The following is a 12,715-nucleotide window of genomic DNA, read 5'->3' as shown; positions in this document are numbered from 1 at the left end:
AAGCTCGAGGCAATTTTTTTTTTTTTTTTTTTTTTTTTTCCTCTCCCAATTTGGAATGCCCAATTCCCAGTGCACTTTTAAGTCCTCGTGGTTGCGTAGTGATTCGCCTCAATCCGGGTGGCGGAGGACGAATCCCAGCTGCCTCCGCATCTGAGACCATCAACATGCACATCTTATCACGTGGCTTGTTGAGCGCGTTGCCACGGAGACCGAACCACATTATAGCGACCACGAGGAGGTTACCCCATGTGACTCTACCCTCCCTGGCAATCGGGCCAATTTAGTTGCTTAGGAGACCTGGCTGGAGTCACTCAGCACGCCCTGGATTCGAACTAGTGAACTCCAGGGGTGGTAGCCAGCGTCTTTACCGCTGAGCTACCCAGGCCCTCTCGAGGCAACATTTTAAATAAATGTCCGAATTAAACACTCTGGACACTTTTGTCCATACCAAAGTGCAAATGCGAGATAACGGGATGTAACTTAACTTCTCAGATAGGTTTGACAGATAGGATTTGCAATGGTGAAATAGGAGCAAGAACTTCCTGTTCAATACAAAACCAGGGTGGGGGGGCTCTCTCAGACCGAGACCGAGCTCATAATAATAATAAAACTAAATCTTGGGTAGGCCTAGCCCACCTATGCCGCTTACTGAAATGTAATCTGGGACATTTCCCATTCCAAATGAAGGACATCCCAATGCAATCAAGTTGCTTGAAATAAGAGAGGGGGACATCTGCAGGGAGAGATTGTAGCAGGTAGTTAAATTTTGGAATACAGTTGATTTTAATAACATTAACCTTCCCAGTCATAGATAAATGTAATGAAGCCCACTTGCTCACATCGCTCAAAACTTTTTATTAAAGGGTCAAAATTAACTCTAAATAAATCACACAAAATTGCTGGGAATAAAATGCCCAAATATTTAATGCCCTGTTGGGGCCTGGAAGGTGCCCGGCTGAAAAGCCGTTATTGGGCAGTACGCTGTCAGTGCCAAAGCTTCGGATTTAGACCAATTAACACTGTATCCCGAAAATTTAGAAAGGAATTAATAATTCTGTGGAGGCAAGGCACAGATCTAATGGGGACGGAGACGAATAATAAAATATCATCTGTGTAAACAGAAGCTTATGTGCCACACCTCCCGCCATCACCCCTGGAAAATCATCTTCCTTTCTTATCGCGGCTGCTAATGGTTCCAGGGTAAGACAGAACAATAATGGGGAAAGAGGGCAACCCTGCCAGGTGCCCCTATCCAGAGTAAAATAATCTGAACTTAATCCATTTGTTTGTACCGCTGCTACTGGTTGTCTATAAAGTAACTTAATCCATCCAATAAATGTACTCCCAAACCATACATTTACAAAATCCTAAAAAAATAATCCCATTCTACCATATCAAACGCCTTTTCGGCGTCAAGTGAAATGGCAGCGACCGGAGTCTGATCATTCGCTACTGACCACATGATATTGATGAAACGCCTAATGTTATAAGAAGAGCTGCGGCCCCGAATAAACCCCACCTGATCTATATGTATAAGAGATGTCATAACTTAATCGATTAGCCAAAATTCTCGACAATATTTTAACATCTAGCTTATATTTTAACGAACCAACTTCATCTGTGCATTCTCTACCGGTCGGGTATTTCGTTGTCTGGGAAAATACATCGTGTGTGTGAATGTTTTGTTTCCTCCTCCACTATATATATATATATATATATATATATATATATATATATATCTCACAATATCCAATTACATCAGCAACCACCGGGCTGAGGAATATTCTTGCTTTAGTGATTTTGCATTGAAAATGTAATTTATTTATTTAAAAAAACAATAAACTTAAATACATTTCTAAATTCAAACTGCACTCCAAACGAAACGAAAAAAAAACAATTAAAATAATGAAGTGATCAAAAAAATAATAATATATATATATAAAGTAACCACCTTTCCATTTACCTTCAGGCAAGTATCCGTCTAAACATGCAGACGGAAAATGACACAAATGAAGACATAAAAACAATTCTAAATGTAAAAATAACAATTATAATGATGATGATAATCACTGAAATATAAATCATGGTTCGAGGTGTTTTTGTATGATTTAATGTTTTAATCACAGATGTATAGGCTGCAGAGTTGTGGTCACAATGAACTGCTCTGTGGAAATAAAGCGAACTGAACTCAAAACACCTCCTGAGCTGAGATGTCTGAGGTCATTTGCAGCACTCATAGATGATACTGTTCTTGCAAAAAAATAAAAAATCAGAAACAAAGAAAGAGTGAGAACCTTTTACATGCGCGTGTTCCACCAGACTGCACGCCTCCATACAAACAGCGTGTCATACATGCACATAGACGGCTTTTCTGTCATCTGTTCTTAAAAATATAATAAAGTGTGTTTCTTCAAGCGCGTGTCTGTGTGTCTACGGGCAAATTATTTGTAATATTAATTTGATAATAATAATAGCCTAATAATAATAATGAATTAATACATGGGAAAATGAGCCAAATGTCATCTTGACATCATCAAAGGCATCAGCTATTGGCGATCACTCTGACCATCGTCGATCCCCGAGATCATCGTCTGTCGGCACAACCCTAATGTGCATTTCTCTCTATAAATTAACAAAATGTTCAGACAGTCTCCTTGCTGGTTTTTCCGACACATTCAGAATCATTACCGCTTTTGCTGGTGTCACTGCGGCTCACTTCGTGTGTGCTTGTAAAATTTATATTTTAAATATCAATCATTATATCATTATTATGGTTTAGTATTTCTCTGTAATGTAGAACAGTGTTAGCAATGTTACTTATAACATTCTTTCTCAGCTCTGGAACTCAAACCATTTTCTGATGCCCCCCAAAATATATATATTTAAGTAATTAAATTAATATCATAAATGTGTGATGACTAGTCGACTAATGGCTTAAACTAACGACTACTAGTCGACTAGGAAAATCCTTGGTCGGGGACAGCCCTAGTCATTTGCCAGTGCAAGTGTGCCCAAGAGAGAGCACTTCACGCCTCTCTTCATCGATCTGCACTGGTTGCCAATTATTGCTTGCATCAAGTAGTGGTTGACCGATATATTGCCGAAGCTGATAAATGAGACTTTTTTAATTATCGCATCGGCCAAAAAAATTTCCAGTTTGGTCGATTTGTTTCTTGAGTGCACTGAGAATCGCCTGCTTGTAAGCGACTGAGACCATGTAAACAACCAGTCATAGTTTGTTTTGTTGTTATGTGCCATGTTTCTACAATAGACCGGTGTGCAACACAGTGTCATTTAAACGGTCCACATATCAGAGCCGCGGCAGACGCGTTTGAGCTCATAACGTTAAAGTGCTCGCCTGTTTCATTCTCCCTCTCCTCAACAGTTCCATGTAACTTTAAACTGCCTTGTCTAATGAGAAAAAGGCAAATATCAAAACAACGAATCATATACTATCTGCAAATATGCACATATCTCGTTTAAATGGATGCAATAATGTCGAGCGCTCATCTAATATTTTCCTCTGAAGCGTGTATTCCATCAACCAGAATCAAAACTTCAGGATCAAAAGTTCCTCTGATTCACAAATCATGATGGTCAGTCCGTGACAATCCAAGCAGGCGATTCAGGCCAGCAAAGATGGGCCACTTGAAACATCAGAAATTGGAACATCCAACCAAGAGGCTCTAGCGCCCAACAGTCAACAGATGTAGAAAGGAAGTCCAGCCTTACTGGTAAAAGAGCCAGTCACCTTTTAGATACAGACATCGCCTGTCAATCATCTCGAGAACGATGCATATTAGCTATACAAGCCAGGATTTTTTTTTTTTTTTTTTTTTTTTGCATAATTTAAGGTAAAATAGTACAATTTATGATGCCAGCATTATCAGGTTTTACTACTGAAATATGAAATATGTTCTTTGACCGTAATCTTGACCAACAGTTTTCAATATTTTGGTGTTCCCCCCACTTCAAGTAGATAGGAGTTGTACTGGCATGACTGTAAATAGTCTCCCGGGAGCATTTCAAAAATGGCCACCAGTGGGCTGACTTGCTGGAAAGACTTTGGCTGGATCCACACGAACGCATAAGTGCATCTTCAAAGTGCTTCATATGTGCTATAAGTTAATGTCTTATTCACTATGCACTGTATGTACAGTTGGTTTGATTTGGTATTTTTTGAGAAAATGCGATTGCTAACATGGACATGCCATCCATGGTTGCTGGACTACAGTGTGTACTGTTATTTCCTTCTTCCTAACATATTAACAATTTCTTCAGGTGCAAATAAATTACTAAAATTTGATGACTAAAAAGAAATCAGAAGAAACTGCTGATTTAAAATTCAATATTATTTTTTAGATTCTTTTTACAAAGTTAAAGTATTGAGTAAATATAGTGCTAAAAAAGAGTTAATTATTGTTCCTTTTTTTTTTGCAATTTTATGTTTATTTACTATATTAAATTGTGTGATTTATCGGCCACCCTGCTTTCTGGATATCGGCATCAGCCATTAAAAAAAAAAAAACATATTGGTCGATGTAGAGAATGAAGTTATTATTGACATTTCTTTCGAAGTTGTGTAATTACCAGTGATTTTAAACAAGGTCAGAAGCACCAAACCATCATGTTGTTCTAAATAATCAGATATCGGTATCAGCACACATATTTTGTACCAGTGTATTAGAAGCAAACTATTGCCCATTGTTTAAATGTCAGGGACTATATGTTCGAGCAGAAGGATGCCACTTAATTCATTTCTTTATAGAAAAGTTTTATGAAAATAAAGAAAGCCATAAGGCACTTAAATAAATAGTTCTGAAAATTATCTAGTCATTACCTCACCCTCATGCCATCACAGATGTGTATGACTTTCTTCTGCTGAACACAAAGATTTTTAGAAGAATATTTTAGCTCTGTAGGTCCATACAATGCAAGTGAATGATGACCATACTTTGAAGCTCCCAAAATCAAAAAGGCTCCAGTGGTTAACACTTACAGTTGAAGTCAGAAGTTTACATACACTTAGGTTGAAATCATTAAAACTAATTTTTTAACCACTCCACAGATTTCATATTAGCAAACTATAGTTTTGGCAGGTCATTTAGGACATATACTTTGTGCATGACGCAAGTAATTTTTTCCAAAAATTGTTTACAGACAGATTGTTTCACTTTTAATAATTGACTATATCACAATTTCAGTGGGTCAGAAGTTTACATACACTAAGTTAACTGTGCCTTTAAACAGCTTGGAAAATTCCAGATAATGATGTCAAGCTTTAGGCAATTAGCCAATTAGCTTCTGATAGAAGGTGTACCTGTGGATGTATTTTAAGGCCTACCTTCAAACTCAATGCCTCTTTGCTTGACATCGTGGGAAAATCAAAAGAAATCAGTCAAGACCTCAGAAAGAAATTGTGGACCTCCACAAGTCTGGTTCATCCTTGGGAGCAATATCCAAACGCCTGAAGGTACCACGTTCATTTGTACAAACAATAGTATGCAAGTATAAACACCATGGGACCATGAAGCCATCATACCGCTGAGGAAGGTGACGCAATCTGTCTCCTAGAGATGAATGTAGTTTGGTGCGAAAAGTGCAAATCAATCCCAGAACAACAGCAAAGGACCTTGTGAAGATGCTGGAGGAAACAGGAAGACAAGTATCTATATCCACAGTAAAACAAGTCCTATATCGACATAATCTGAAAGGCTGCTCAGCAAGGAAGAAGCCATTGATCCAAAACCGCCATGAAAAAGCCAGACTACAGTTTGAAAAGTGCACATTGGGACATCTTTTTGGAGAAATGTCCTCTGGTCTGATGAAACAAAAATTGAACTGTTTGGCCATAATGCCCATCGTTATGTTTGGAGGAAAAAGGGTGAGGCTTGCAGCCGAAGAACACCATCCCAACCGTGCAGCATGGGGGTGGCAGCATCATGTTGTGGGGGTGCTTTGCTGCAGGAGGGACTGGTGCACTTCACAAAATAGATGGCATCATGAGGAAGGAAAATTATGTGGATATATTGAAGCCACATCTCAAGACATCAGCCAGGAAGTTAAAGCTTGGTCGCAAATGGGTCTTCCAAATGGACAATGACCCCAAGCATACCTCCAAAGTTGTGGAAAATGGCTTAAGGACAACAAAGTCAAGGTATTGGAGTGTCCATCACAAAGCCCTGACCTCAATCCGAGAGAAAATTTGTGGGCAGAACTGAAAAAGCGTGTGCAAGCAAGGAGGCCTACAAACCTGACTCAGTTACACCAGTTCTGTCTGGAGGAATGGGCCAAAATTCCAGCAACTTATTGTGAGAAGCTTGTGGAAGGCTACCCAAAACATTACCCAAGTTAAACAATTTAAAGGCAAAGTTACCAAATACTAACAAAGTGTATGTAAACTTCTGACCCACTGGGAATGTGATGAAAGGAATAAAAGCTGAAATAAATAATTCTCTCTACTATTATTCTGACATTTCACATTCTTACAATAAAGTAGTGATCCTAACTGACCTAAGACAGGGAATGTTTTCTATGATTAAATGTCAGGAATTGTGAAAAACTGAGTTTAAATGTATTTGGCTAAGGTGCATGTAAACTTCTGACTTCAACTGTATGTATAGGATTAGAGAGTGTACACACAGGAAGCTTTTTTGCATTAAAAAGACAGCTAAACGGAGAGTAAATGAATAGCACAAAACACACAAAGCTGAGCTATTTTTAACTGTAGTTAAAAGTAAAAAATGCATTGCTCCTGCAGCAAGACGTGATGCCATACTAACAATTAAAAGATTGCACTGATTTTAGCCTTGACTGTTCACAATATAGCACAGCTTCTCATATGTAACTAAAAAAATATAAAAGACTTTAAGGTATAACTAATCCCTGCATGAATGACAGACAGATGTCCCACCATCAGATTACAGGTTGATTATCTAGTGTGCTGTAATTCTTCTCTTGCTGTTCCTCTGGGGTCACACAGGGTTAGTTGTCAAATGTCCACAGGGGGAGCTGTGCTTTAAACTCTGAATGACCCCTATGTTAAAAGAGCCTTTTACTGCTGTTTGTTAGGAATATTACTCGAGCATGTGCACTGTGTTTGCAATATTTAAATTTGATTTGTGCTATTTAGATGCATAATGTAGATATGTAGAAATGGTGTCAGTTTCACTCCGTACCATTGCTATTCCTATACATAGATACTCTAACAATCATGTCCTGAAGTATTGTATATTTTAGCCTTTATGTGGTCTAGAAATGTCAGATCAGGTTGTAGTTACTTATAGAAGAGTGCACAATTTTTCAGAGTGGTGGGAAACACTGCACGCCTGCACAACGCATTAAAACACCTTAGACAGTTGACTTTATAGCTGTTTGCCAGTGTATGTACCAGGCCAGGTTTAGTTTGATTGTTTTATTTCATTTTTAATGTAGGACTGCAAATGTAAAGTCTTGAAAACTGATAAGAGACCTGAATGTGTAACTAATGTATAAAATGTTTAATTAGCAGAAGCTTTTGAACTATTTTGTGTTTGTAGAGGTTGTACAAAAGCACATGAGTGTGACAGCTCTCAAAATTAGTTAAATCTGTCTAAAAAGATGCTTTAAAAATATATGGTGTATGTGGTGTTACTTATCTCTTGAATTAGCTTTGATGCCTGTGTAGTCCTTTTGAAGAAATAGTTTTTTGTATGCCATTGTCTCTGGTGTTACCATCTGTCACAGTAGCACCACTGGACTGTCTGTTGAGTAATTATTTAACAAATTCATTTAGCTGTTAAAATGATGGAATTAAAGATTTACCCATGTGTTTGTGATTTCAGACATTGGTGGAGTATGTCAGTCTGTGGAGTATTGAGGAGGAGCCGTTATCAGTACTGGAGGTTTATATTAGCGCCCTGCTGAGCTTTGCGCAGGCGTCTCCGTACCTTTCTGCCCAGTGTGAAAAGGTGCCAGTTGTGCTAGAAAGGCTCTCACAGTAAGTATACACTTAAGCACTATTTGGACGGTAATTGTTTTACATGAGAATGTGAGGTAATTCCAGCATTTATAGAGGGTAGTCAATGATTTTTATTAACATCCGATTAAAACATGGTGGTGTTTTTTTCTCCCACCACTCGTGAGAAAACCTACTGTTTTTGACAAACACTAAGTTTGTGGTAATTTAATTCCCATCAGAAACCATATTGGAGTTTAAAAGCAGGACTTAATCCAAAATGTCATTTTTGAAATCCTTTTTGACCACTGCCAGGTGCCATATTGTTACTCTTTGACCAGATACAGGGTAATGTGTATGTGTATTTTTAATACAATGAAGACTTGCTGCAGAGAAAGGTTTGAAATTATTCACGTTAATAAAGTTACTTCGCTGCCCCAAATGGATTTGATTAGGGGCATATTTTTTTCCTAACAATTTAAAACAAAGTGTCTCATCAGTTTGTCAAATACATTAATTCAATAATTTAATTAATTCAGTTCTCATTTATGCATTAATATGAATAACTACAAGAACTGTATAAGATTTTGAAAATAAAAAAAAAACTGAAGAATTCATTACTTTTTTTTTTTTTTTTTTTGCCCCCACACTTTGAATTTTGGAGTCATTTTTGGTGGCATTTTTGCCCCTGAACTCCCCTTAATTTCTGATTCTGGCCCCAACACAGCAAGTTCTTCTCTGTTCCTCTTTTTTATATTTGTGATATATAATATGAGTTTTTGTTACCTTCTGTAGGAGTTGTGCAGAGCTGCTGATTTCTTTGCCCCAGAATGTCCCAGATGCATTGTGGGACAGGTTCAAGTCGTCTGTGCAGGTAAATTTAACAGGCTGAAGTTCTTAGTAATTGCATGTGTCAGCTTTGTCTCGATAAAATGCGGCCCAGTCTTGACAGTCAACAACAAACAAAGCAAATGTGTGGTTGACACATTTAGTGTAGTTGAAATACTTTTGGAAGTTGACATGTCCTGTCATTCTTTATTATGCTTGTAGCTTTTATATATTTATTGTTCTGGTACTTTTATTAAATGTTGACCTGATATTATTAATTGAGAGAAAATTTGCACTAATCCATTTGGTGGTGACCAGGACCTAAGATATACACTTTGCCTTTCACATTCTTATACATTTTAGCCAAAAATCTTGATGTTGATTAAAAAATAAAGTCAAAGTTCATATTAGGTTATTTGTCAACTACCAGATGCTGTTTTTCATGCCAGAGTACATTATTGTAAGTAACATTACCGTAAGTAATGTTTATTTTTGTGGGCTGTCCTGTCTGTGTAGGCTGCTCATTCTCTGGTACAGGAGAAGGGAATCTCCCAACTGGTAATACTCAACACCATCACACAAGAACAAGGGGTCTGGACCAATTCTACGTTGCAGTGCATCCTGAAGAATGACATGCCTTCCCAAGAGAAAGGTGCCGGTGTTCTTCTTTTTTATCTTCATCACATTTCACTTGACAGTGTGGTAGAAAAAACTCTTGTCCCAATGTCCGGGAGTAACTATCTAAAAGTAGTGACACTAACGTTTTTCCATAAAATGACAGTAGCTCAGCTGTTTTCAAAAGTTTTTACAGTAGATAATTCTTCAAGTAGTTCAACCAAACACTTTTTGTCAAATTGCATTGTACGTGCAGCTAAAGAGCAAAGCATAGTGGTAATAATAATGGTTAAAATAATCGTTAAATAGGCAGTAATCAAATGTCCAATAAAAGTCCATAAAATCTTTAATTCTGATTCAGTTTAATGAATACGTTTGTAATGGTTCGTTTAAAGATACACTCAGTACGTTTTTGCTAATTAAAATAGTTTTACATACACCGATCAGCCACAACATTAATACCACCTGCCTAATATCGTGTAGGTCCCCCTCATTCCGCCAAAACAGCTCTGAACTGTCGAGGCATGGACTCCACAAGACCCCTGAAGGTGTCCTGTGGTATCTGGCACCAAGACGTTAGCAGCAGATCCTTCAAGTCCTGTAAGTTGCGAGGTGGAGCCTCCATGGATCGGACTTGTTGGTCCAGCACATCCCACAGATGCTCAATCAGATTGAGATCTGGGGAATTTGGAGGCCAAGTCAACACCTTGAACTGTTTGTCATGTTCCTCAAACCATTCCTGAACAATTTTTGCAGTGTGGCAGGGTGTATTATCCTGCTGAAATAGGCCACTGCCAACAGGGAATACCATTGCCATGAAGGGGTGTACGTGGTCTGCAACAATCTTTAGGTAGGTGGTACGTGACAATGTAACATATACATGAATGCCAGGACCCAAGGTTTCCCAACAGAACATTGCCCAGAGCATAACACTTCCTCCGCCGGCCTGCCTTCTTCCCATGGTGCATCCTGCTGCCATCTCTTCCCCAGGTAAACGATGCACACGCAGCCGGCCGTCCACATGATCTAAAAGAAAACGTGATTCATCAGACCAGGCCACCTTCTTCCATGGTCCAGTTCTGACGCTCACGTGCCCATTGTACGTGCTTTCGGCGGTGGACAGGGGTCAGCATGGGCACTCTGACCGGTCTGCGGCTACACGGCCCCATATGCATCAAGCTGTGCACTGTGTGTTCTGACACCTTTCTATCATGGCCAGCATTACGTTTTTCAGCAATTTGTGCTACAGTAGCTCTTCTGTGTGGAGCCCATGTCAACAGAATAGTCCAGAGTGATGATATTGATCAGCAGGAGTGTGAAACATCACAAAGTCCCAACAGAATTAGATCATGGATTTACTGTGCAACATCAAATGCCAATGAGAACACATGACAGTCACAGCTGGCAGAGAGCTTGCGAGTAGCGGCTGTCTGGTCACAGTCCAGAGTGCAATAATGTATGAAAATGTGTTTGGATTGAATCCAAGAATGTCCATTATACTGATGTGTGTACTATGAGACAGAGAAAAACAGAATAAAAGTAACAAAACTGAACGTAAACAAACATTTTGGTGTAAAGCGGCAGCACTTAGTAAACAAACTTTATGCATCCATGACGATAGGTGTCAGTATAAAGTCCAAAACCACTTGTACTATTGAGACAAGTAAGAGCCAGCTAAAAACTTACTGAGTGCACCTTTTAAATGAAAAGATTCACTGATACATGAGTCCCTGCACAGACTCCTGTGTGGCATTTTACATCTGTTGTAACAGTTATATAAAATAATTAATGAAGTACCTATATGTAATTTTATTTTTGGCAGATACTGATATTTTGTCATCAGATCACTGTTTTACTTTGGAATTATGCTTTAAAAATGCACAAAGAGGTACAAAAGCTTTTTTACTGTTCTAACAATAAATAATTTCCATTAGATCTGTTGAACACTTGACAGGCCAAAATTTTAAAGAGAGTCACAATGAAAGATAAATAAAAGATAAAAATAAAAAATAACTTAATATTATAACATGATGATTGATATGAAAAAAAGGGTTTTGTACTTCTAAAGCATTTTTGCTATTCTGTTTTGCAGTTCAAAACAACAGAACACACATTTACATGTATGTACTGTATATGATAGAATATTACAAATTCATGAATCTCTTCGTATGAGATGTTAAAGCTGAAGTATGTAACTTGTTCAGTGTTTAAATACTTCTATCCCAGCTTAATATGCAAAGACAGTCATAAGTAAACCATTCATAGGTTAATTTTCTTGAAAACTATAAACACTGTCTCTGTGGCAGTATGAAAATTCTTCTGTTTGAGCAACCCGTCTCAAGAGAGACAATAACATTGACTTGACCAATGGCGTGAGTTGGGGACGGGACTATCTGTTTGTTTGATCAATGGAAGGCGGGGTTTATTCAACAATGTTTATTCTTGAAATTCCTTTTGGTGGCGCAGAAATTACATTCTTCAGCTTTACATACATTTATTTACAAAGAAATTACAATCGAAGGAAACGATGTGTTATGCACTTTAATGTTATATTTGTGTAAAAATGCTGCTGGCTGTGTTGTTTCTGGTGCACACCTAACAGCGCGCGGACAACAACATGCTGGTGCATTTGTCAGATATTCAATCACAGAATCATTATATATGAATTGTGTTTTCATTATCTACTGTCTAACATCAAACCTTTTTGTGACCGCAGTACATTTTTTTACCTCCTGAGACGACCGTGTGACTGCTGTGTGCATTGTCCATTCCTGTTTTTTGTTTGTAACTAGTAGCACCTACTAAACAAGTACAAAAAAATTTGGTTTTCCTAAAAATTGATGTCCTCATATGTGGACAGCGGGAATAAGTTGTGAAATTTTAAATAATATCAAGCTATAGAAAGTCTGATGTTTCCAGGAGTGTTGATTATTCATGTTTTTGAGATGTTACAGACATAACATCATAAATTAACATAAATAATTCTGATTCAAAGTAATGTCCAGCATCATCCAATCACTGCCAACCATGTTAAAATAAAATGATACATTATAAATTCTGAATCTATGTACTGATTATGATTGTCTCATGTCTGTCAAACATGTTGAGTGATCCAAACATCATCTGCAGCCTGAAACTGAACTTTTGATCAGATTTTAGGAGTGAATGCACTTAACTGCATAGAGAGATATAGGATGCTCCCTTGCTCCCTATTTAGTGAACGACTTAACCTCCAGTGTGCTGTCTGTCTGCACTGGTCTCAGAACAGTTTGAAATGCACCTTATTTTCATCCTAACTCCACATAAAGCCTCTGAAAGCAACATTTTTCAGCTTTT

The 12,715-nt window shown here is 38.0% G+C and overlaps 1 protein-coding gene across 1 annotated transcript in view; it reads left to right on the top strand.

Annotated features, from left to right (window-relative positions):
• The window catches only part of LOC127410270 (zinc finger protein 292-like), an 80,533-nt gene that overhangs the window by 40,860 nt on the left and 26,958 nt on the right, over window positions 1-12,715 (top strand). The window contains exons 2-4 of the mRNA XM_051645448.1: window positions 7,824-7,978; window positions 8,732-8,810; window positions 9,281-9,416. Of these exons, the coding sequence (XP_051501408.1) occupies window positions 7,824-7,978; window positions 8,732-8,810; window positions 9,281-9,416 (370 nt within the window). The remainder of the gene's footprint in view (window positions 1-7,823; window positions 7,979-8,731; window positions 8,811-9,280; window positions 9,417-12,715) is intronic.

The sequence above is a fragment of the Myxocyprinus asiaticus genome, chromosome 19, assembly GCF_019703515.2.
Source record: "Myxocyprinus asiaticus isolate MX2 ecotype Aquarium Trade chromosome 19, UBuf_Myxa_2, whole genome shotgun sequence".
NCBI classification, from domain to species: Eukaryota; Metazoa; Chordata; class Actinopteri; order Cypriniformes; family Catostomidae; genus Myxocyprinus; species Myxocyprinus asiaticus.
This window is presented reverse-complemented; position numbering and strand designations above follow the sequence as displayed.